This window comes from Nyctereutes procyonoides, unplaced genomic scaffold, assembly GCF_905146905.1.
Source record: "Nyctereutes procyonoides isolate TBG_1078 unplaced genomic scaffold, NYPRO_anot_genome, whole genome shotgun sequence".
Classification (NCBI taxonomy): domain Eukaryota; kingdom Metazoa; phylum Chordata; class Mammalia; order Carnivora; family Canidae; genus Nyctereutes; species Nyctereutes procyonoides.
Genome location: NW_026575133.1, coordinates 33,274,072 through 33,297,806, shown reverse-complemented (window position 1 = coordinate 33,297,806; position 23,735 = coordinate 33,274,072). Strand labels below are relative to the sequence as shown.

Genomic DNA, 23,735 nt, shown 5'->3' with positions numbered 1-23,735 from the left:
CCGACCTGCTCGCCCACGTGGGTGCTGCGGGGGCAGCAAGGGGGGCAAGGGCACCCTGACGGGGAGGGCGTCTGGAGGCGGGGCTCCTCGCCTGGGGCGCCACGGGGTCACCGCCAGCAGCCCCTCCCAGGCGGGTGGCCCCGGGTGCCGGGCAGGGGCCCCGCGGCAGCATGGGGGGGGGCCGAGGACTGGCCGCAGTGCAGCAGCCCCAGGGCGCGGCCCCCTCACCTGAGCTTGCTCCACCTGTGGGCGCCGTTGGTCATGGTGAAGCCCCCGGTCTCCAGCTGCTGGACGTGCATGGCCAGGAGGCGGGCCGAGGGCAGCGTGGGCTGGGCGCGGAAGCGGCGGCCTTCCATCAGACACAGGCTGTCGCTCTTCAGGAAGACCTGGGGCCGGCCAGGGCGCGGGCGGGCACGGGCGAGGGGGTGAGGGGGAGCCGCATGCAGCCCCCTGGGCGCGGCCGCTCGGCCCTGACCCGCTGTCGCTGGGTGACGGAGGAGCGCGGGCGGCCCGGGAGCGCCAGGGAGGCCGAGCGCCAGGGCTCGCGCGCCAGCCGTCGGGGCCGGGGTCGCTGCCGCTGTTGGGGAGCGCAGCCTTCCAGGGGCGGCTCTGCGGGTCCCGCCCTATGGGCACCCGCCCCCCCCACCCCGCCCGGTGAGGCCCCGGGGGGACACGGCCGGTAGTGGGGCTGGCTGGGCTGCTCGCGGCTGCGGGGCGGGGCCGCGGGGCGCCAGTACCTCCACGGCTTTCAGCTCCTCCATGACCTCCGCTGTCTTCGCGGGTAGAACCCTCCAGGCCTGGAAGAAACGCACGGTGAGGTGCGGCCGGGCCGGTGTCCCTGCGCCCCCGCGGCCGGGCCGCCACTCACGGGGGACTGCCTGACGGCGAGGTGCTCCAGGCCCCCCAGGATCTGCATGGCCGTCGCGAAGTTCCTTTGCTCGTAGCAGGACTTGGCGATCAGCAGGAACTTGGAGAGCAGAGTCACCTGCAGCTGGGGGCGGGCAGGGACACGGTCAGGGCCACCCGCGCCAGGTGTGGGGAGCGCGGGCCGCGCGGCGCAGGGGGGGGGCTGCTGGGAAGGGGCGGCCCGTGGGGCTGAGGCCGCCGCTGCGTCGAGGGGTCGAGGGGTCGCTGCCCGCGGAGCGGCGGTGTCCACCCGGGAAGGGGCCGCGTCACACGGGGCCGCCCCAGCGCGCGGCCCTCAGTCCTCCGCCTGCCGGTGCCGCCTCACGGGGACGGGCTCCAGGGGCGCGGGGCGAGCAGGACGGGGCACAGCTGGGCGCCACGGTCCCCGCCCTGGGAGCCGGCTCAGGCACGGGGCGCCGGGAGCCCCTCGGGGGTGCCCTCTGACTGAGCCCAGTGTGAGTGTGAGTGCGCGAGCAGGTGTGAGCACGGCAGAGAGAGGGCGTGTGCGTCGGGGAATCCGTGAGAGGAACCACGTGGGTAGCAGGATTCGGGAGAGGCTCCGGGGGTCGGGCACTATGTGTGCGAAGGCAGCTGTGTGTGAGGGGGCGTGAGGCAGAGTGTGAGGGGCGTGAGGGAGTGTGGGGGCATGTGTGAGGTGTGTGTGAGGGAGTGTGAGTGTGTGAAGAGTGTGAGGAGGCATGTGAGGTGGTGTGAGGGGGCGTGTGAGGGGGCATGTGAGGTGGTGGGGGGCGTGTGAGGGGCATGTGAGGTGGTGTGAGGGGGCATGTGTGAGCGGGAGTGAGGGAGTCTGTGAGGGAGTGTGAGGGAGTGTGAGGGACTGAGTGTTAGGGGGCATGTGTGTGAGGGGGTGTGAGGAGGTGTGAGGCAGAGTGTGTGAGGGGGCGTGAGGGAGTGTGTGGGGGCATGTGTGGTGGTGTGAGGGGGCATGTGAGGGGCGTGAGGGAGTGTGAGGGACTGAGTGTGAGGAGGTAGGTGTGTGTGAAGGGGAGTGTGTGTTAGGGGGCATGTGTGTGAGGGGGTGTGAGGGGGCGTGTGAGGATGCATGAGGGAGTGTGTGAGGGGGAGTGTGTCGGACTATGAAGGGGTGTGAGGGAACGTAAGGGAGTATGTGTGATGGTGTGTCGGAGTGTGAGAGTGTGTGAAGGGGGTGTGAGGTGTGTGTGAGGAGGCATGAGGGAGTGTGTGTGTGAGGGAGTGTAAGGGGGTGAGTGTGAGGGGGAGTGTGTGAGGAGCAGTGACGGAACGTGAAGGATAGTGAGGGGCCATGAGGGGGTGTGAGGGTGTGTGTGTGTGGAGGCGTGACGGAGTGTGAGGGGCGTGAGGGGCGTGAGGGAGTGTGAGGAGGTAGGTGTGAGGGGCGTGTGTGAAGGCGTGTATTTGCGCGTACTGGCGTGTATGCACACGCGTGGGGCTCTGCGTGCACACGGATACGTGTGCAAGTTCCACGGAGGAGGGGCCTGTCACGGCGTGCAGAGCCAGTGCGCACTTGCAGGCGGCGCCGCGGGGAGCCGACCGTGTGGCCGACGTCACCGTCCGCGGAAGCTGTGACGCTACTTGTACCCGTTGCCTGGGGTTGAGTGTGGCTTCCCTGCGCGTGGGGAACGCCGGAGGGTCCCCGGGAGGCAGCCGGCGGCCGCGCTCGGCCCGAAGGCCCCGTGGGACGGAGCCGAGGCGCCCACCTTGGAGGTGTGGCTGGTCACGATCTCGGCGGCCACCCAGGTGCTGACGTCGTCCGCGCTCCGCAAGAGCTGTAGGAGGTACTTGTCCTGCACGTAATTGGGCAGAAACAGGCTGCAGGTTTTGGCTGACAGGGACTCGCAGGAGCTGGCCCTGGGGAGACACGGGTGCCCGTCACGGCGGGGCCGCAGGGTGCTGCCAGGTCCGCGGGGGCCGCAGGGGGCTCTGCACACGCGGGGGCGCCGGGCCCCAGGCCGTAGACAGGCCACCGGGGCCCGCGAGCCCCTCGGGGAGGCCCCAAACCCTGGCTCCGGCCGCGCGGCCCGGACTCCGAGTGACGCCCCCCGGGGACACTCACTTGGGGATGGCCACACTCTTGTCCATGACGCCCAGGGCCCGGGAGTTTAGGAAGTGGACGGGATGGCACTTTTGGAACAGCTCCTGTCGGGGACAAGGGCGCGGACGTCGGGCGTCTCCGGGCCTCGAGGCCGGGCCGCATGTCGGGGACCCGCCCCGCAGCCGTCGTGGCCACAGGTGGGATCACTCGGTCACCGCCTCGGCTGCCACCTGGGGCCCAGGCGTGGAGCGCGTGGGGCGGGCTCGGGGAGGCGGGGGCCGCGGGGGGGTGGTGGGGGTGGGGGGACGGGGGCGGGGGGGCCCGCGGGGGGGCACGGGTGGCGGCGGGGGGGGGCCGCGCGGCCGGCGCCCTCACCTGCTGCAGGAGCGTCAGCTGGCTGCAGAGCTGCTGGGTGCTGTACTCGGTCAGGAAGCAGGGCCCCTTCTCGCCGGCCCTGGCGTACGGCCCGTACAGGTCCTCGAGGAAGCAGGGCTTGGGCAGCGCCGACGCGATGCTGTACTGACGCTCCTTGTGCGGCAGCGCCAGCCCGTTGCCCCGGGACAGCCTCCAGGGGAAGCTCTGCGGGGCAGGCGGGCCGTGCTGAAGGGGCACCGCTGTGGGGTCGGGGAGGAGCGGCCCGGCTAGAGCCCCCGCGCAAACGCCTCCCGCCCGTGGCCGCATTGGCCCGAGGACACCTGTCCCGGTCCCCCGGGCAGGTCCCTCGCAGACAGAGCCACTGAAGTCCCCGTACACTGTGGACAGGCCCCCCAGGCCCCCGGCCCGGGCCACGTCCCGAGTGGTGCCTTCCACCCAGGCCCCTGGCCCGAGGGTGGGGAACGCTGGTCCTCCGGGCCGGGGCTCCCCCGCCGTCCTGTCCTCAGCGGGGCGAGGCCTCACGGGCTGGCGCCCCGGGCCGGCAGCGTGGGGAACATTGTGGGCGTGTCTGCCCACGGGTCCACGTGCGCGCAGCCCCCGGAGTTCGCTGGGCTGGGCTGGGGAGCCACGGCACCCGCCCCGGGAGGCCCACCCGGGAGAGGCCCCCACCTTCCGGGAGACGCCGTCTTCCGAGAGCCTCTTACAGAGCGCGTTGAGAGGCCTGGCGTCCTCCTCGGCTTCCTTGGGGTGCTCCAGGTCCGCGCCCCGTGAGGGGCCCTCGGCCCGCCGCTCCGCGCCCACCTCCAGGAGGCCCAGCAGGTGCTCCGCGGAGCCGTCCAGGGGCAGGATCTGGGCAGGAGCGCAAGGTGGTCACTTGCCACCCTGACGGTGGTGGCCATCAGGGCCCCGGCGCCGCCCGCGGGGGCCCAGGGGCTGTGCCTGCGTCACCTTGGAGGAGATGAAGTCCTCGAGGCTGCCCAGGAGCCCGCTGTTGCGGGTGAAGTCCACGGCGTAGCAGTCCTCCAGCCAGGCCTGCAGCAGGCAGAAGCTTCGCTTGTAGATCTTGGTGAAGGTTGAGCTGGGGTCCTGGTGGGCCCTGCGGGCAGAGGGGACGACAGGTGAGCCGCGCGGGTCCCCCCAGCCCTGCGGGGGCAGAGGGCCGAGTGGGGTCTGGACGAGGCCGTCTTCAGGAGGGCGGGACGCAGAGGCGGTAGCTGGCCAGCTGGGCCCCGGTCTCCTGGGGCGCTTCCCCCCCCGCAGCTGGGCTCCACGCATGGAGGTGTCTCCTGTGAGTCCCTGCCCCCAGGGTGGGAGGTGACGGCCGTCGGGCTGCGGCTCTGGAGCTCCCAGCCTGGGCACCGCATGCAGGCCTGCCGAGGGGCGCATGGGGGTCTGGCGGGGGCGACGGGCTGGCTCGGACAGCAGGCCACAGCCCGTCCGTCGCGCCTCCCCTCCCCTGACCCCGGCCCTCACCCTGTGTGCGGCTGCGGAAGGCCGAGGGCTTGCCACGCGCTCACCTCCCACGGGCCCCGCGCCCACCGCCTCCCGGAGCGTCCGCGGCCTCGCCGCCTGGGTCCCTTCCCGTGTGCCCTCCGTCCTCCGTCTTTGCTCTTCCTTCCCCGACCAGGCTGCGGCCTCGTCCTTGTCAGGGTCCCTGGGACCCCGGCCCCGCAGAGTCCCCGGGGTGCGCCGGGGGTCACGGCCGTACCTGGACAGGGTGCTGTTGATGCGGTCCAGCAGGAAGTGCAGGAAGTCGTGGGGCGTGCAGAAGTACCGGAAGGTGTACAGGAACTGCTGCACGTAGCCCTCCAGGAAGGCGTCGCTGCGGCAACACGACGCGCTCAGGGCACGGCGGGGGCCCGGGCCGCTCCCCACCCCGACCCCCAGCCGCCGTCCAGGGCCCGCAGGCCTCTCCTGCCGCCGGAGCCCGCCCGTGCCTCGGGTACGTGGGGGAGGCCCGGCTCCCCACGGCCTCCGTTAGCGGTGCTGGGGTAGGCGTGTGGAAGGGAGCCGTGTGAATGTGCGTGAGCGTGCAGGCGGGTGGGCTGCGTGCGTGGGCGCGCGTGCATGCTCGCCCTCGCCAGGAGGACGGCGGGAGAGGTAAAGGGGCGTGTGGGGCGCTGGGAACGCGAGGGGCTCCCAACCATCTCCGGGCGGAGGACCCTCTTTACCACTGATTTTGAGGCGCCCTCCCCACGGGCTTCTGGAACCCGTTCGGAACCCCCGCGCGGCCCGGGACCCAGCCCCTAGCCCGAACTCGCTGCATCAGGGGCGAGGCTGGCAATTTGTGCCCCCACATTCTCGGTTCCTCTGGCAAACCAGCCGGTGAGGGGACGAGCATCCCCAGCCTCGGGGCGCCCCAGGGAGCCCCAGGTCGGGCAACACCGCGCCGCTCAGTGACTCGGTCCCAGAAACAGGCAAGGCGTGAGGGTCCTGCGAGGCCGCCTCCCCGGCCACCACGCCGGGCCTCCGAGAGCGGACACGGCGCCTGGAGCCAGGTGGGTGCCCGGGCCGGCCTCCGTGGGCTGCGGCTGCCGTGGGCGCCGGGACCAGCCTGCGGGGGAGCCGCGTCCTCCAGCAGCCAAAGCCCCCGCGCGGGGCTGCCGCGCGCACTCGTACACGCCCCCACGCACAGCTCACTCACACACGCACCCGTGCAATGCGCACCTGTGCACACACACCCCCTCACAACGCACCTGTGCATACACACCCGTGCACACATGCACCCGTGTACACCCCCAAACACACACTCGTGCACACACAGCCCATGCACACACCACCCACACATGCACCCATGCACGCATATACCCCACTCACATATGCACCATGCACACACATACACTGCACTCACACGCACCCGTGACATACCCATGCACACCCCCCACTTAATGCACCTATGTGCACACACGCACCTGTGCACACACTTATGCACACACACCCCACCCACCCACACACCCGTGCACACACATCTGTGTACACACACCCCACTCATATACGCACCTGTGTCACACACACCACTTGCACCACACACACATGCAGACATGCACACCATGTGAGACCCCTCAACACACACCCCCCCATGCACACCCCACTCACACACACCCCCACCCATGCACATATATACCCCCCATTCCCCCACAGGCAGATACATGCACACCATGAAAAACCTCAACACACACATTCCCCCATGCACACACCACACACACATGCATAACCCCCTCATGCACATATACGCACATCCCACTCACATACCACATACACTCCTCACCCACAAACATGCACACACACACACCCATGCACATATGCATACATCCCACTCACACCGCCACATGCACATACGCGCACACCCTACTCACACACATACACACATGAACACAACCCACACAGGTACACACACCCCCCTCACACCACACACATACTCATGCAATATGCACTCCCCACTCACACATGCACACTCCCCCATGCACATATATACACTCCCCATTCACACACCGTACACACACTCATGCACTTATGCACACACCTCACTCACATGCACACACCCCACTTACACATGTACACTCCCTCATGCACATAAACACACCCACTGCTCATACACCAAACACACTCCTGCACATATGCACACATCCCACTCACATACACACACTCCACTCACACAGGCACACACACATCTCCTGTCATCGCACAGCCAGCCCTCGGTGTGTGTGGTACACTCATCACAAAGAAGATGGAGGCTAAGGTCTGAGTCCAAGGGTCGGCCTAGGGCCCAGGGCCAGTGGAAGGCTCCTAGCGCAGCCAGCCAGGTGGAGCCCACCTTGGGAGAACAGGGTACACGGGAAGAGGCTTCTGTCCTGGGGGGCCCCTGCTCTCAGGGACTTCCCTTGTTCCCTTAGTGTCCCTGTGTACCCTGCTAACACCTGACCATCAGTTCTAGGGTCACCACAGCCTCCAGCTCAAAGGTCTTGGGTGTTAAAGCCCAAGAGTGTTATGGGTCTCCCAAAGCCAAGACTGGGTAAGGCCTCCCACCCCTGTCTGGGAAGGTAATCTGTACCCAACCCTGAGCTGCCGGGCCTGTGCCTGGTGTGGGCCAGGCCACTGGGTCAGGGGAACTTGCCAAGTGGTCCTGCACCTGCATACCAGGAGGACATGAGAGGCCCATCCACACAGGACATGTGGCCGTGCCGACGGACTGGTGAGCACAAGGGTGGAGGGGTGTGAGGGTGTCCTGGGGTTCTGTGACCCTGAGTGTGAGGGGATTGGCCTCCCTGCTGCGCATGGTGAGCATGCACATTTATCAGTTACGGTGTCTGATGAATGGGTATAGTGCTCCTGCCCAGAAACAGTGGCTGCAGGAAGAATTCAATGAGCATGCTGAGACCAGCCTCCCTGGCAGTCCGGGGGGCTAGATAATTACGGGGTGTTCTGACGTGGCAAAGTGGCTAGGATCCAGGCATGTCCCGGAGGCTCCTGTGTCTGTTTAATTCTAGGGGCCCCCTGGGCTGTTACTTCTGCACGGCCACGCTCCCTGGCTCCTCCCTGAAGCACCTGCCCTGGCACACCTGAGGCTGCAGGTGCACGTCCACCCAAGAGCTTGGCAAGGGAGGCAAATTGCAGCTGAGCTGACACAGGCTTAAAGTTCTGATGAAAAAAATTTAAATTAAAAAAAGTATAAACCCACGTCAGATGAGGGAAGGCAGAGACTTTCTCCTGGGGGCCTGTTTCTTTTTTTCGGTCTCCCTTTTGCTTTCAAAAGGCATGAAAGGGTCCAGGGAACCCCCAGGCCCGCCTCCCCACTGGGGGCTGGGCAGCCGCACCTGGAGTAGAGGTATGCCATGAGCCCCAGCGGCGTGCCGGCCTGCAGGACGCGGGCCTTCCTCTGCTTGCCACCGCGGGGGTGCTTGCTGACGTTGTAGAAGATGAGGGACGAGGACTCGTCCAGAGGGCTGAAGTCCAGCGTGTCGCAGTGGGCCGCGGAGATGTTCACGATCACCGGCAGCGCGCAGGGCTCCAGGCCCCACCGCTCGGCATACATGACCTGTGTGCGCGGGGAAGCGGGCGCCTCGGTCTGGCTGGCCTCTGCCACCAGGTGCTGAGGGAGGGGGTGGGCAGGGTGCGGCGGACTTGCCTGCAGATACTTCTTGACCAGTCCCAGGAACTGCACTTTGCACTTCATTTCTTCCAGTTGGCCTCTCAGTTTGGACAACATGGTCTTCACCTCGGAACCTGTGGGCGGGCAGAGTGGGCACAAAGTGCCCCCCACTCCCCCGCGGATGCCCTGCCCAGCGCCCTGCTACCTTTACTGCGCTTCTCCTTCTGAAGGAGCTTCTGGTAGAACTTCAGAGTCTTCCGGTAATTCCTCTTCTCTATCAGGAGCTGCTGCTCCAGCTCCTGGCAGGACAGAGCTGGTGAGCGTTGCAGGTGCCCGCCACCCGCCCGCCTGTCTCCGAGCGCACCTGTCCCAGCGCAGCCTCCAGAAGTGGCCTCCCCCACCTCTGCGACCACGTGGGGACCTCCCAGGGACACAGTCACCCAGCTGCAGAAACAGTATCTGTGCGCCACGGGGGACAGGAATCTGCTGGGGGGACGAGGAAATGAGAGGGGAAACCGTGGTAGTGGGTGTGGACGCTAACAGGAGGAGCCCTCAGCACCCCTCTCGGGAACAGGCGGCCGAGCAAGGAACCCTGCAGGTGGACACACTGCTCTACCCTGGAGGGACGGGGAAGGTTTCCTCCTGCCCTGGCAACAGCCCAGCCAATGAGAGACGGCCAGGGCCCAGCCAATGAGAAGCCGTTACTCTTGCAGCCACCAGTTTACTCCAATTGGGTTTTAGTTTACAGCGGGCGCCCCAACTCCCTCTATAAAAGAGCCTCCTCTCCGTCCCCAGGGGTCTCCTGTGGTTTTGCCTTAATTTGCCGTTCTGTGCGATTCCCAAATAAACCTGTTTTTCTGGTGACATAACTGGCAGTTTTATCCTAAGAGTCCACAGGACTGGGGTGCAGACAGAGCACGTCAGTAGATCCCACTGAGCCACTGAGGACAGTGAGCTCGGAAGACAGCTGGGGTGGCGAGCACCTGACCTGGACCCGGACCTGGTCCCCCGACCCGGACCCTGCCCGCCGCTCCCAGTAGCAGTGCTGGGCCCCCAGCCCCCGCGGTGGCCCTCCCAGCCCCCCCATGCTGCCACCACCCACCGGGGGCTGCCCTTCAGGGGGTCTCCAGCGCTGCTTCTGGCAGCGGGGTGCGGTGTGGTGGTGGTGGGGGGTCTGCTGGCCAGCGCCTCCAGCCTTCCTGCCCCCCAGGCCCCTGTAGGCCCCCCACACTCCAGGCCCCTGCCGCAGACTCCTCCCACTCACCCTCGTTACCCGGGCCCCTTGGCCACCCTGCGTGGGGACATCACCTGGACGTGGGGTCATTGCTGCACCCCGGCCGTCTAGTGAGTCACGTCCTCAGGGGGTTTCCTGGGGGTCACAGTCTGTGGGGTGCCCAGGAGCGGGGGTCCCAGCTCCTCCTGGAGAACAGGCACGTCCCAGGGGACCCCCCAAGCTGGCCTGGCTGCGCGGTGCCCCCTGCTCTGTCCTCCCCACAGGCACAGGTCAGGGTTCTTGTGTCACAGGAAAACCCCGGGCAGGGCCGGCTCAGGCTGCCAGTGGTAGCAACAACCAGAACCCGCTCGGGACAGGTGCAGCCTGGCTCGGTGTCCCCACCCCGGGGCCCGGGGCTGCGGAGTGGTCAGGGTGGCCTGGCGCCTCTCCCCCCCGGCCGGCCCCGGGGCCCTGACGCGGCCACACCGCCCGGAGCCTCCACCTAAAGCCGGAATACACTGTGGCCTTCCTCCGGGCCCGGGGATCAGCGGCACCCCGAGTGAGCTCCCCCTCACCTGTCCAACTGCCGCGAGGGACTTCGCTTTGTTGGTAACACCTACTTCTGTGCGGCTTGTAAGATTAAAAATGCAGGTGGTGTTGTAGTTAAATGTTTGAGTATCTGGTGGTTTTACCGAAAAGGTGGTTCCTCCTGCGGCTGTTTGAACAGCGGGGAGCAGGTGCTACCGGGGCGCTGCGGGGCCGGGGCCGTGCCTGCTGTCGGGGGACGCGGCGCAGACCGACCACCTCCTCCCTCTGCCACGTGAAATCAGGTCCCAGGCCTCAGCTCGTTTTCCAACCGCGGGACGAGGAGGTCATGGTGTCCCGAGTGGGCTGGAGGCCCCAGCGGCTAGCTGCCAGGGTGGTGCGGGACCGACCCCCGGGGTACGTGGGCAGAACCGGGTGCGCAGGACCTGCGCGCCTGCAGCAGGGAGCCACTGGCCGCATGTGGCGTCTCTCGTACAGAAAGGACACAAAAATGTCAGTTCCTGGGTCCATGGGCCGCACCTCGAGAGCTCAGCCGCACGTGGCCGGTGGATGGCACGGATCTGGCCTGTGAGGTCACCCGGGTGGCACGAGGCCTGACACAGCGGTCCCCGCAGCGGCCCTGCAGCACTGTGCTCACGGGGGCTTGCGCCCTGCCCCACCCCACCCCCGGGGTCTGGCTTGACCCCCCGGGGTCTCTGCTGTCCTGTCCACACACACTTCTCTGCGATCCGGCTTCCTGAAAACGCGGGGACCCCGGCTGACGACCCCTAAAGCCCAAAGGGGAGGACGGCCTGGAGCCCTGGGTGGGGAGCCCTCCTTTTGCACGGCTCAGGACTGCCATGCGGAGAGCGCCCTTGGGGGACAGCCTGCACACGGCCCCCTCCAGCCCCGTCGCCCTCTCGCACCTGTCCAGGTGCGGGCCTGGACCGATGGCACGCACCCGCTTCCTGCCCGAGTGGGGCTCACACACACTCGTCCCCGCATCTTGGAAACTTCGGTTTATGAAGTTAGGTATGAAGTTTGTTGGCCACGCTTCTCACCCCACCGAACTACAGACTGGTTTTTCGGAAAGGACAGTTTTGACTGATTTTAAAACTAAATCTACGTGAACTAAAATTCACAGAAGCCTCTGGAAGCAGCACAGTGGCCGCAGGCCCGACACGGACTGGCCAGGCCTAGGTACCCTCGGGGGCACGGGCGGGCAGGCTTCCAGGCCTAAGCCAGCCAAGGGTTCTCTGGGGTCATAGGACGAGTGAGTGTGGATTCGAGGCCCGGAGCACACGTGGCTCCTGGTGCAGGACCTGAGGGCAGCCCAGACCAGGACAACCTGTTGGAAGGAAGCTGGAAAGTGGGAACGCGTAGACAAGGAGAGGAAAGGCTGAACGGGAATCAGCACTGAACGCCGACAACAAAGCCTGACAGCCCGGGGCCGCAGAGCCGTGGGCACCCAGCCCACAGTCACACAGGGGCCTCGGGCCCGGCCACTCACGCTCCTGTCGATGCCCTCAGCCGTGCTGCCTATGCCACGCCCGGGCCTGCCCCACACTCGCCCTGTGTGGGCAGCGAGTGTGAACGCGTGTCCAGTCCATCCCTTCCAAGGCAGATGCAGCGGGTTCTGAGAGGAACGCGCAACGACGGCCGCCCCGTCCAGCCCGCCCACGACACATGGGGCGCGGGAAGCTCACCTGTCTGCATTCCGGTTCCAGGAAAGACGTCTTCCCAGGTGAGCGGGAATGAAAAGGAAAATAAGGTCACCCAGGTCACTCTGCAGTGCCCCTTGCACGGCCTGTCTCCCCCAGACTGTGCGTGTGGGGCTGAGCCCGGGTTTCAGAGCCCGAGGCCCAGGGAAGCTCGTCCACCTCGGGGTTGTGGCCGCCGGCACCTCCTGTCCCGCTCTGGTCTGCAAGGCCCTTTCAAGACCCGTGGGAGCATGGTGATGGGGCCCGGGATCCCCGGTGGGTGTGTGTCCTTGCCTAGGGCAGCCACGGGGAGCCAGGGATAGACGACAGGGTCCACCAGCTGATGGGCACTCACACGCGCCAGAGCCACCCTCTATGGTCCCCACACGGTGTGAGGTCGGTGGGCATGACCTGTGATGTCAGAGGACGATGAGGACGACCTGGGGCACTGGAGGCCACACCTGGACTCTGGGTGTCCCCCTTCCCCACAACTGCGAGGATGAAGCTGTTGGGGCCTCCGAGAGGCCACATTCTCTGTGACTCGGGGCGTGACCCCGGTGCCACCATCATCCCCGTTCCTGGGTCAGCGGGGCCCGTGTCCCGGTCCAGCTGAAGTCAGGGTGACAGGCCGGTGCGAACACCCAGGCTCGGACCGAGGGATGGCAGAGGGACCTCCCGGGGATGCTGCCCGGCGTCTTCTGCGTTCACTTCGACTCAACTGTGATGACCTGTGCTTCACGTCCCCAGGGCCGCTGGTCGTCTGCCCCATTTTGTTCTCAACTATTTTATTTAAAGATTGATTTATTTACAGGATCCCTGCGTGGCTCAGCGGTTTGGTACCTGCCTTCGGCCCAGGGTGTGGGAGACCCGGGATCGAGTCCCACATCGAGCTCCCTGCATGGAGCCTGCTTCTCTCTCTGCCTGTGTCTCTGCTCTCTCTCTCTCTCTTCTCTGTGTGTCTCTCATTAATAAATAAAATATTTAAAAAATTGATTTGAGAGGAAGAGCGAGCATGTGGCACAGTGGGGAGGGGCTGAAGCTGGGACCCTGAGGTCATGACCTGAGCTGAAACCAAGGGTTGGACACCTGACGGGCTGGGCCACTCAGGCACCTTGTTCTCAGCTGGCTTTTACATTTTATTTTCAAAAATGTTTTGTGACAAAATCTATAGAACGTATAATTTACCATTTTTCATCGTGCTGTTCAGCGGCATCACCCGGCTGGGTTGGCTGGGTCACCTGGGTCACGGTGGTGCGGCCCCCCATCCCCACCCCAGCCCTGTCCCCAGGCCTCTCCTACTCCCACCCCCACCCCAGGCTGAGGCTCTGTCCCCGCCCCCGTGCTACGGTGGCCCCCCCCCATCTCTGGGAAGGCGACATCGCGGGGACCTCGTGCAGGTGGCATCATGCAGTGTGCGTCCTTCCGCGTCCGGCTTCTCTCCCTTGGCCTTGTGCCCTCGGGGCGCATCCGCACCTCCTCTTGTGGCTGAGAGATGCTCCGTGTGGCCGGAGCCGCTGTGCTCCTCCGTCTGTCTGTCTGTCCGTCCGTGCGGGACACGTGGGTCCCCGCCCCCTCTGGGCGCCTGGGCCCGTGTGGTGCAGCCCTGCCCGGTCCTGGGGGGCCCGGGGGATGTGCTGAGTCGCGTGGTAAATCCAGGCGTAGGCTTGGAGGAGGCTCCTGGGAGGTGGTGCCACCGGCATTTCCCCCCGCCCCAGGGGGCTCCAGGAGGCTGGAGGAGGCTGGAGGGGCCTGGAGGGGGCTGGAGCGGGCTGGAGGGGGTGGAGGGGGCTGGCAGTCCCTCTCACCGCCGGCGCCGTCCAGGTGGTCCTGGGCTTTCCCGCGGGGACCGGGGATGCTGGGCGCCTCCTTGCGCGCGGGGCTGTTCGGCCCCTGCACGGCCGAGGTCCCCGCGCCCTGGGGCCTGCGCGAGCTCCGGCCGCTGATGCGCAGGCTGCCTCCTGGCCGCGCACCTTCTCCGCTGCTACCTCCGGTGCCTGCGCTCCGGGCGCCACATCCGAGAAGCCGTGTCCGCGTCCCGTGTCGCGGAGCTTCCACGCGTGATTTCTTCCAGGGCTGCGGCTGCAGCGCTCAGGTCGGGGACGTTCTCGCTCCTCCTCGGAGCGGCCTGCGGAGCCCGGACACCCGGGGGTGCAGCGCCGCCTCGGCTCCTCCGGGCGCTGCAGGCCGGGCGCTGGGCCCGCGGTGCCGCCCGCACGTTCGGGACTCAAGGCCGCGCCCCAGCCCGTCAGGTGCCAACCTTGGTTCAGCTCAGGTCATGACCTGAGGTCCGGGAGGTCCCTGGGCTTGTCCGCGAGCTCGGGTCGGCTCCTTCCACCCCCCGGACAGCACCGTGGGCGCCCGCGCGGCCCTGGGCGTGGGCGTGGGCGTGCGTGTCCGCGACTCTGAGCGGGAGGCGCTGGTCTCCAAGGCCCTCCCGCCCCGGCCACGCCCCGGGCCCGCCCCGGCCACGCCCCCGGCCCGCCCCGGCCACGCCCCCGGCCCGGCCCTGCTCCAACTCCGCCCTCCAACCCCCCGCCCTGACTCCGCCCCTGCGCTGGCCCCGCCCCTCGCCCCGCCCCCGGCCCGGCCCTGCTCCAACTCCGCCCTCCAACCCCCCGCCCTGACTCCGCCCCTGCGCTGGCCCCGCCCCTCGCCCCGCCCCCGGCCCGGCCCTGCTCCAACTCCGCCCTCCAACCCCCCGCCCTGACTCCGCCCCTGCGCTGGCCCCGCCCCTCGCCCCGCCCCCGGCCCGGCCCTGCTCCAACTCCGCCCTCCAACCCCCCGCCCTGACTCCACCCCTGCGCTGGCCCCGCCCCTCGCCCCGCCCCCGCCCCGCGGCCCCGCCCCGTCATCCGCTCCCCTGCACGCGAGGAGGCCCCCGCGGGTCGGCCCCCGCCTCCCGGTCCCGGGCCCTGCTCTCTCCCAGGAGCCCCGTCCCCCCCCCCCCCGCCGTAGCCCGCCCCCGCCCCGCCCCGCCCCGCCCCGGCGCCCCCTCTGCGCCCCGCGGCGACCCAGGGACGGCCCAGCCTGGGGAGGACCGTCCCGCCCCCGGCGCACCACGCGCTGCGGCCCCGTCTCACCCGCGGCGCCAGCCCCGTCCGCTTCGCAGCCTCAGTTTCCCTACGGGCCCACTCGGGGCTCCCCCCGGGCTTCGGGGTCGCCCTCCGCGCCAGGCCCCGGGGTGTCGTGGCCGCCACGGCGCGTGGGGGGCGCAGGAGGCCAGGACGAAGGGGCGGCGCGGCCCCCATCCCCACGCGTGCCAGTGGGCGGCCAGGCGGCGGCGGGAGGTGCCGGGGGAGTGGGCGGAGCGCGGCGGGAACCGAGCGTCTGGGGCCCTGCCCGTGGCTGTCCCGGGGGCCAGGCCTGCGCCCCGAGGCCTGAGCGGGCCCTGCTGGGGGGCGGGGGCTACAGCGCGGTCGGAGCTGCTGGCTCCGCGGGCGCCGGGCCGCTCTCAAGGGTGAGGCCCACTTGGCCCTGCTGACCCGGGGAAGCCTGGCTGCCCAGCAGGGCGCAGGGGGGACGCTGCCCACCTCAGACGCCCGGGCCGAGGGACCCCTTGTGCCACCTGGACAGACCCCACGGGCCTGGCACCTCTGCTGTTCTCGCACCTCGCGCTGCCCTCCGTTTGGGGAGCGGCCTGGAGGAGGGGCTCAGCCCGCCTGCCCCCGCGGGGGGCACGGCCGCTACCCAGCTGTGGCGGCCAGGCCAGCCGGGGCTCACCGCTGCGGGACCTGCGGCCACCGCGCCCTTCCCTGCACCGCCAGCAGCGGGCCGCGGGCGACACTCACCGGGCCCTGGGCGTCCGCGTCGCCGGCCCCGCCAGCCTTCTGCCTCGCCAGCTCCCTCACGTAGCTGTAGACGTCGGCGCCGAAGCAGTCGGCCTCGTAGAAGGCGCTGCACCAGCCGGGGCTGCAGCTCTGGAGCTCGGCCAGCCCGGCGTCCTTGGGCCTGGCCAGCCGGGTCACCACCTCGGGGCCCGGGCCCCCGCCCGGCTGCCCGTGCTCTCCCGCCTCCTGCTGCCGCTCCCGCTCGGCTTTGACCGACTTCTGAGGCCGGAATCCCACCTCGAAGTTACCCCGTGACAGCTCGTCGGCGTCCACGTCGGCCAGCGATGGGGGCGGGCAGGGGGCTCGGCTCATGCGCCCCGCGGTCAGTTTGTCCTTCCCTGCACAGGACGGGAGGACTCCGCTGGGAACTCGGGAATGCGTGGGGCCGAGCGCATCCCGGATCATCAGGAGAGGCTGCTCGTGCTGAGCCGCAGACGCGGGGCCCTGCCTGCTGCTCTGGGGCCCACGGGGTCCTGAGGGTTCAGGGCACAGTCCTGCTTCCCAGGAGGCCCCCGATCCCCTCCCCAACGCAGGCTGCCCTGGGCCGGCATCCCGAGAGGAGCCCCCAGAGCCGGTGCAGGGTGACCACGGGGAGGCGGGCCCGGGGGGCGGAGATGCTCGCTGGGCACCAGCACCCTGCTCTGCACCTGCCGGGGCTGTGCAGGGCGAGAGGGCGGGAGGAGGGCGCCTGCCTCGCCACCGCTGCGGTGGCCGTCACACGGGTACTCGTGGTCACGCGGCCTGGTGCCCGAAGCCGCGACCGCCCAGGCCGGATTCCGTGAGCTTACGAAGGTTTTAGTGACCTCGGAGTCCTGCGCTAACGTTGCAGGACGACCAGCCCCAGAGCCTTGAAATGGCACAAGTTTGCAGAAAAAGTGCCAAGATGTCCCGGTCACCATGCTGCTGCCCGTGATCCCAGGACAATGAGATGCCCGCCCAGCCCTGCCCTGCGCTCCGGCTTGCCGCCCACCTGCTGACGTGGGGACCCCTCCCGGCACGGAGCCCCCGGGGGGACGAGCCTGCACTGGGGCCTCCGTGGGGGCAGGGAAGCCTCTGCCATAGTGACCCAGTCACAGGCAGGGGGCGGCGTGGACCCCACCGCGCACAGCTCCTGTCTTACCCGCTCCGCGCAGCGACGGCCTTTTGCTGGACAGCGAGCAGCCATGTGGCCCGCCGGCCTCGCCGGCCTCAGCCTGTGACCCGGCCTCCTCCTCGGGAGCTCTGGCATCAGAAGGGAGGACACTGCAGGCGCCCCCCGGCCCCCCCCCCCCACCGCACCGCTTCCCTGCACTGCCTCTGGGGATAGACTTGGCGCTGGGCTGGGGGCCGCCGAGGGCACCCGAGCGCAGGCCCCAGGCCGTCCCGACACCCTCCTTCCAGAGTTAAGGGGCCCAGTGTTGGTACGGGGCTTCCCGGGCACCCGTTTCTGGAGGTCCCTGGAGGGCCCTGCTCACGCTGTGGGAACTGTGGCGTTTGCTGCCTTGTGGGGTGCAGGGGTGTCCGGGGGGGGAGCGTGGGACGGAGTGGGGCGCTCCTGCCAGTGCTCCGTCCACGTGTGTGCACAGGTGCCCTCACAGCTCCCACGGCACATGCGAAGTGACCGTGGGCCCCACCTACCCGCTGTGGTCGCTGTGGCATCGGGTCACTCCCCTCGGTCCCCACAGCCCCCTGGGAGGCCTGCGACTGTCACCCCACCTTCTGCCGTTAGGAGGGGAGCTGTCCCCCTGCGCCGACCTGGACAGCGAGGGGCCAGATGCAGTTCCCTGGGGTCACCCTCCTCTGGGGCTCCTGTCACGTGGCCTCTTCAAGCCGGTAGCTGAGCGGGGAGGTGTGCTGCCCACACCCCGGGAGCCCCCTGCCCTGTCCTCCCGGGGGTTCGGGTGGGTTCAGGCCCAGCCAGAGGGCCCCGGGGCCGGGACGGCCAGTGCCGGGAGGGGAGGGGGACGAGCTGGACGTCAGGCGACAGGAGGGTGTGGGGGGACACGGCGGGGCTGGGAGGGGGCGGACCCGGGGCCGTCCGGCCCGGCAGGGACCCCAGGGTGCGGAAGGCCTGGGGCCTGAGCAGGACTCACTTGTGGGAGGGGGACGTCCTCCCGTTCACCACCCTGAAGAGGCTCTGCAGCAGCTTCTCCCCCCAGTAGAGGTCGCAGAACTTCTCGGAGATGGCCCCGCAGAACGTGGCGTACGTGAGGTCTTTCAAGGCGTAAATGTATTCCCCTGGGTTTGCGGGGCGGTAGCGGCCAGTTACGCGGTGGGCGAACCCCCTCGGGTCCCCTGCTCCCCACGGCTGACGTGCGGGCGGGGGAGGGGGGACCAGGCTCTGAGACCCTTGTCCTGCCCCCCCAGGGGCTCAGCTCTGCCCCGAGCTCCTGGTGCAGGTGGACAAGCGGGGCCCCTGCTGGCGCCGAGCCTCCCCCAGTGCACTGTGTCCCCTCGTGGCCTCTCCCGGGCCCTGGGGTTCTCTGGGGGACCCTGTGCCCCCCCACGATACCCATGATCAGAGACTCCAGCCCGTTGTCCAGGTAGCCGTCGAAGGCAAACTCCTCCTGGATGAGGCGCATGGCCTCCTGCAGCGACGGGCAGGCTGTCCTCGGGAGGGGCGAGGCGTCCACGCTGGGCGGGCAGGGCTTGCGGTCTGCTGGCGGGGGCCGCTCGGGGCCACCATCAGGGGCCTGCGCATCCTGCTCTGGGACACGAGTGCGTGTGGGGCTGTCTGGACTGGCCTCGGCCGCGGAGGGGTCCCGGGGGGCTGGCAGGGGACCCGCAGGCTCCTGGCCTGGGCCCTCGGTGGCCTTGCTCCTGAGTGGCTGGGCCGGGTGGCGGGCGTCGAGGCCGGCTGCATCGGACCCTGGGGCTCTGGGTGCAACTTGGTCCAGCCCCTGCTCCGCGGTGGGAGGCGCCTGTGGCTTCAGAGGTGGGACAGCCGTGGCGGGCTCGGGCCTGGCCGGGGAGGCCCCCTCCAGGGCAGGGGGTGCGGGGCAGGGGCTCCCCTGGGCCGTGTCCGTCGCGGGCTCCCTGAGAGGTTCTGGGGCTGCTCCCTGGGGTCCGGGCCCCAGTGCTGGCTGCTCAGGAGTCGTCCGGCTGGGGGCTGCTCCGTGGGCCTCAGGGGCCTGCTTCCCGTCGCCCGCCCCATCCCTGAGAGCACAGAGAGCAGTCAGCACTGAGGGGGGCTCGGGGACCCCGCAGGCTCCGGGGTGGGGGTGCTCACCTGGCGCCACCTGCATTGGATGCCAGCACGATGGGCCTGAAGCGCGAGGCTGCGGAGGTGAGGGCGGCCGGCAGCAGCACGGCCCCTTCGCGGCAGGGGGGTGCAGCGGGCACGGGCCCCTGCGTGGCCTCCGGCCTGGTGGGGCCACTGACCCCAACGGAGCCTGGGGACGAGCTGCGGGTGAGCACCGGGGCCGACACCCTGATGGAGCCCCCGCCTCTGCCCCCACGGGCCCCGCGCGTCTCGGAGGGGACTTCCAGAGGCCTGAGCGGGGGCGGGGCAGCAGCCGAGGGGGGCCGGGGGGATGCGGCGGTCGGCGGGATGTGCACGTGGCCGTGGGGCGAGAGCGGAGAGGGGTCACCGGCCTGCTGTGGTGGCTGGCGACGCGGGGGCTGGCGGCGGTGGGGCGAGGGCTGGAGTGGACGGCAAGGCCACCGGACGCCCCGGGGCACCCCCAGGGCCGAGGGGGCAGTGGAGCGTGAGGGGCTGGGCCCGGGGCCCACCTGAGCCGGGCCCTGGGGCGGGCTCCGCGCTGGGCTGCAGCTCAACCAGGGAGACCCCGTTCTGGAGGCCGATGGTCTCTTCCTCCTGGGGAACCTGGGAGGGGACAGGGCCAGCCTGGTCAGGGCGGCAGCAGGGCCCGAGGCGCAGGGTGGACGCTTCGGCCCGCACCGGCTCACATGGCGGGCTGGCTCGTCCTTCCCGTGGGTGCCCTCGGGGGTGCTCAGCTTCCCAAGTCAGCAAGGTTTTCTGGGTTCCTGGCCCCATCGAGGCCCCGGGTGACTTGGGGCACAGACTCTCAAGCCAAGCAGGGGGGCGTGCGTGCGAGTCCAACGTCCAAGGGCTCCGCCTGGGGCAGCGTGCCCGGGAGGCTGGCAGGGGCATTTATGAACCCCACCAGCACCCCAAGGGTCGCCCGGCAGGATGTGTCCGCGTCCCTGTGGTGGCCGAAGGGCACCCACCCACGCGGGCCAGCAGCAGAGGACGGGGCGCGGGCTGTGAGTGGCCCCTCTGAGGCTAAGAAGTGACCACCTCTTCCCTAAACTCGCTCGGTATTTGCAGAAAACATCATAAAATGAAGATCCTCCTGCCCCCCGGGCCCCCAGGGCAGAGTAAAGGGGGTTCGCCACCTGCAAGGCCCCATCTCACCTGACAGGTCAACGCCCTCAGGTGGGCCAGGATCTTTCTGCTGTCCATGCCTCGCTGCAGGAGGTAGGTGCTGCATACCTGCGGGGGACAGGCCTCGTGTGCAGGCGCTCTGCCACGCCGCAGCCGGGCACCGGCCCCCCAGGGCCCCCTGTGGCCCCCCCGGGACCCTAGGTCACCCCCCGTCACCCGCACATGGAGGGGCACCAGCCCGCCATGTGGGAGCATCTACGGTAACGGGGGTGACCTGTCCCCTGCCCTTGAGCATCTGTGTCCTATCACCCGGGAGCCCCAGCCTTGGGAGCACCATCGCCAGGAAGGATGGAGCCCCGGCTCCCAGCATCGGTGGGGCGGTGGGCACAGCACCCTCCCAGCCCCTCACTCTCAGAAGACTCCTAGCAGGCTCCGTGCCGATCTGCAGTGGAGGGAAGGTCATTCCCTGGGGTCTGTCCACCCGTCTGTCCACCTGTCCGCAGCCACTGAGCAAAGTGCTTCAGCATCAAGGCTGATGTCTGCTGCCTTCATCTGCCAGGGGAGCAGCCCGGGGCGGCTGGGGGCACAGGGGGCCACACAGGGCTCCCCTGCAGAAGGTGGCCGCCTGCGGCCTCTTCATCTTGGGAACAATCTCGGGACCCCCTGGGCTGGTGCAGCTCTTGCTGACAGATGGGGGCTCTCCTGGGAGGGGCAGGACCCGGCCCACGGACCCCTGCCCAGCCTGCAGAGACCACAGCGGGAAGGGGAGGCCCAGAGGACCCGGAGGAGGCGTGGGGGTTTGGGCTGTTGGGGAGAACACCCCGTCCCCACGCCGGCCGGCCGAACTCCCCGGAGACAACCGGGTGTCAGACACTGTCGGCCACCTGTCCGCAAACGAACCCACAGCCCTCCCTGCGCAATGCCCATGTGTCCTGGAGTCAGGCACCTGTGCACCCCGTCGGCCACCGCCTGGGCCCGGGACCAGGAGCTGGGGTCCTGCCTGCGGCGCGTTACCTTGATGGCCTCAGCTGGGCACGGCCGCTCCTGGGCACTGCGTCTGGCCATGTCCAAGAGGAGGGTCTTGAGCCTGCGGGGCAGGGCCAGCTTGTGGTCTCGGGGGACGCTGAACTTGGCGGCCGTCCACAGCACCGCGGCCACGCAGTACACGGAAGCCTGGTGGGGAAGAGCCCAGCCCTGCTCAGCGCCCCCCCCAGGGCCCCCAGGGCCCCAGCAGGGCAGCCGCTCCGTGGGGACCCCTCCTCGGAGCGCGGACGCCCAGCTGGACCCGCAGGCAGGTCCCCCCGGGGCCTGTGGCCTGGGAATGTACTCGTCGCCAAACACCCTGGGGTCACTCGCAGCCACAACCCGGGGACCCTCCCACTTTCACTGACCTGGGGTGGGGGTGGAGGCCGCATCCCGGGGCCCTGAGCCAGCGCGTGCTGCGAAATGGTCGACCGGGCTCCTGAGCAGAAGTGCCCACCTCTATGTCCACACGGGACTTTGTTCTAAGTGCCCCGTGTGCAGGGCGGGTGCACACCGTGGACGAGAGGGGCGGGATACCTAGTACGTTCCACGGAGCCTGGGGATCGTCCCCGACACGCTTGTGCATTTGACTCGGCGCTTGGACCTGAGTCCACCTGCGGCCGACACGCGGCCCCCACGCCTGCCGCCGGGTGTTTCCGTTTAACCCAAGACGGAAGCGCAAGTGGAAGGCCTCGGTCCGTTCGCTGCGGGGCGGGGGCGGGGGACGGCTGTCTCGCCACGGGCGGCGGCTGCTGGAGGTCGCGGGTCGGCACCGGACACGGCACGCTTCACCACCAACACTTCCTCCTCACGCCGTGAGGTCTGCGCAGCCCCGGTTTCTGCGTGTGCCCATCTCTGGGGTGAACGGTCCACACGCCTGCACCGGGCACGGGGGGCGGCCCACGGTGCCCCTCCTGGAGCGCACGACGCTCTCATCCCGCAGACCCCGTTTGCTGTGCACATTTACTGACGTTTTTAGAAAACGTAACCCTTTATTTTGAGATAGAGATTCACGTACAGTTGTAGGAAATGATACAAACGGACCCCCGCGTACCCCGTACCCAGTTCCCCACAACAGTCACATCTCGCAAAACCGTTGGGCAACACCGACCAGGACGCTGGCCTCCACACGATGACGACACAGGACGTGTCCCTCCTTGGGATGCGCCCCGCTGCCCTCGCCGCAGGCACTTAATCCCCGGCGACTAGGATCTGTGGTGCGTTTCTGCGATTTTGTGCCGTTCGCATGAATGGGCACAGCGGGTGACCTCTGGGGATCAGCACACGCGGAGATCCAGCCAGGCTGCTGCCTTATCGACCCCTGGCTCCCCGTGCGCAGGGACCACGCTCGCTTTACCACCATTTGCCCCCCAGGGGCAGACGTCTGGGCTGTTCTGGAGGCAGTGGCGGTGATCAACCGGGGGCAGGATTTTGTGCAGATTTATGACTCATTTCTCCAGGACGGGCGCCTGGGAATGCGCTTCTGGGCTGCAGGGAACCTACGTGTTGAGTTTCTGACCCAGCTGCCAAAAGGGCCGTGCCCCCCAGTAGCAACCAGGAGCTCCCGCCGTGCCATGTCCTCACCGGCACCGGCTCTGGTCAGCATTTGGGGTCGAGCCATTCTCATCGCGAGGAGTGGTGTCTCCCTGTTTTGGTTTGCAATTCCCACAAGCCAGCCACATGACGTCGCACGGCTTTCATATACTCGCTTGCCATCTTGTTCAGTGAGGGTCTGTGCAGATCTTTTGCCCACTTTTTAATTGGGTTGGTTTTAATTGTTGACTTATAAGAGCTCTTTGTATATTTAGGATATAGGGGCTTCATCAGATGTGTGTTCTGCAAATATTTTCTCCCATCCGTGGCTTGTCTTTTCGCTCCCTTAGAGTGTCTTTCGCAGACTGGAGGTTTGAGGTTATAATGAGGCCTACACATCGGACTCTCTCTTTCACAGACTGCTTTTGCGTGGTGCCCAGAAACTACTGCCAGATTCCTCCTCTGGTATCTTCTGGGGGCTTTACAGTTTGCATGTTGCATTTAGGTCTAGGATCCATCTCGAGTTAACGTTTGTGAACAGTGCAAGGTCTTTGTTAAGATCCGTCTTATTGGGATCCCTGGGTGGTGCAGCGGTTTGGCGCCTGCCTTTGGCCCAGGGTGTGATCCTGGAGACCCGGGATCGAGTCCCGCAACGGGCTCCCTGCATGGAGCCTGCTTCTCCCTCTGCCTATGTCTCTGCCTCTCTCTCTCTCTCTCTGTGACTATCATAAATAAATAAAAAAATTAAAAAAAAAAAGATCCATCTTGTTTTCGTGTTTTGCACGTGGGCACTCAGTTGTTCCAGCGCCATTTGTTAAAGAGACTGTTGTTTCTCCACGGAACGGCCTTGGCTCCTTGGCTGAGACCGTGGACTATATTTGTGTGGGTCTATTTCTGAGTTCTCTGTTCTGTTCCATTTATTTGTCTTTTGCCAGCAACACAGTCGCGATAACAACTGGCTTTATAGTAAGTTTTAAACTTGAGCAGCGTCAGTCTCCTGACTTCCTTCTCCTTCCCCTTCCCTCTTCTTCTTTACTGGGCCTTTAGTCTCCATACAGACTCGAAAACCAGATCGTTCACATCTGTGAGTAACTTGCCGGGATTCCGACTGGAGTTGCATTCAATCTATGGGTCAACTTGGGAAGAACTGATATATTAACGGGATTGACTCCTCCTATCCAT

General features: G+C 67.8%; 1 protein-coding gene across 1 annotated transcript in view; it reads right to left on the bottom strand.

Moving 5' to 3' along the window:
• KNDC1 (kinase non-catalytic C-lobe domain containing 1) overlaps positions 1-23,735 on the bottom strand; it is a 50,525-nt gene that overhangs the window by 1,247 nt on the left and 25,543 nt on the right. Inside the window, exons 10-29 of the mRNA XM_055345760.1 lie at positions 21,012-21,170; positions 20,028-20,105; positions 19,240-19,475; positions 18,879-19,142; positions 18,162-18,805; positions 17,743-17,887; positions 16,791-16,891; positions 15,632-16,008; positions 8,611-8,704; positions 8,442-8,539; positions 8,131-8,351; positions 5,025-5,138; positions 4,265-4,412; positions 3,986-4,165; positions 3,317-3,520; positions 2,963-3,045; positions 2,607-2,757; positions 869-991; positions 738-797; positions 229-386 (exon numbers count right to left, since the gene is read on the bottom strand). Coding sequence (XP_055201735.1) covers positions 229-386; positions 738-797; positions 869-991; positions 2,607-2,757; positions 2,963-3,045; positions 3,317-3,520; positions 3,986-4,165; positions 4,265-4,412; positions 5,025-5,138; positions 8,131-8,351; positions 8,442-8,539; positions 8,611-8,704; positions 15,632-16,008; positions 16,791-16,891; positions 17,743-17,887; positions 18,162-18,805; positions 18,879-19,142; positions 19,240-19,475; positions 20,028-20,105; positions 21,012-21,170 — 3,638 coding nt within the window. The remainder of the gene's footprint in view (positions 1-228; positions 387-737; positions 798-868; positions 992-2,606; positions 2,758-2,962; positions 3,046-3,316; positions 3,521-3,985; positions 4,166-4,264; positions 4,413-5,024; positions 5,139-8,130; positions 8,352-8,441; positions 8,540-8,610; positions 8,705-15,631; positions 16,009-16,790; positions 16,892-17,742; positions 17,888-18,161; positions 18,806-18,878; positions 19,143-19,239; positions 19,476-20,027; positions 20,106-21,011; positions 21,171-23,735) is intronic.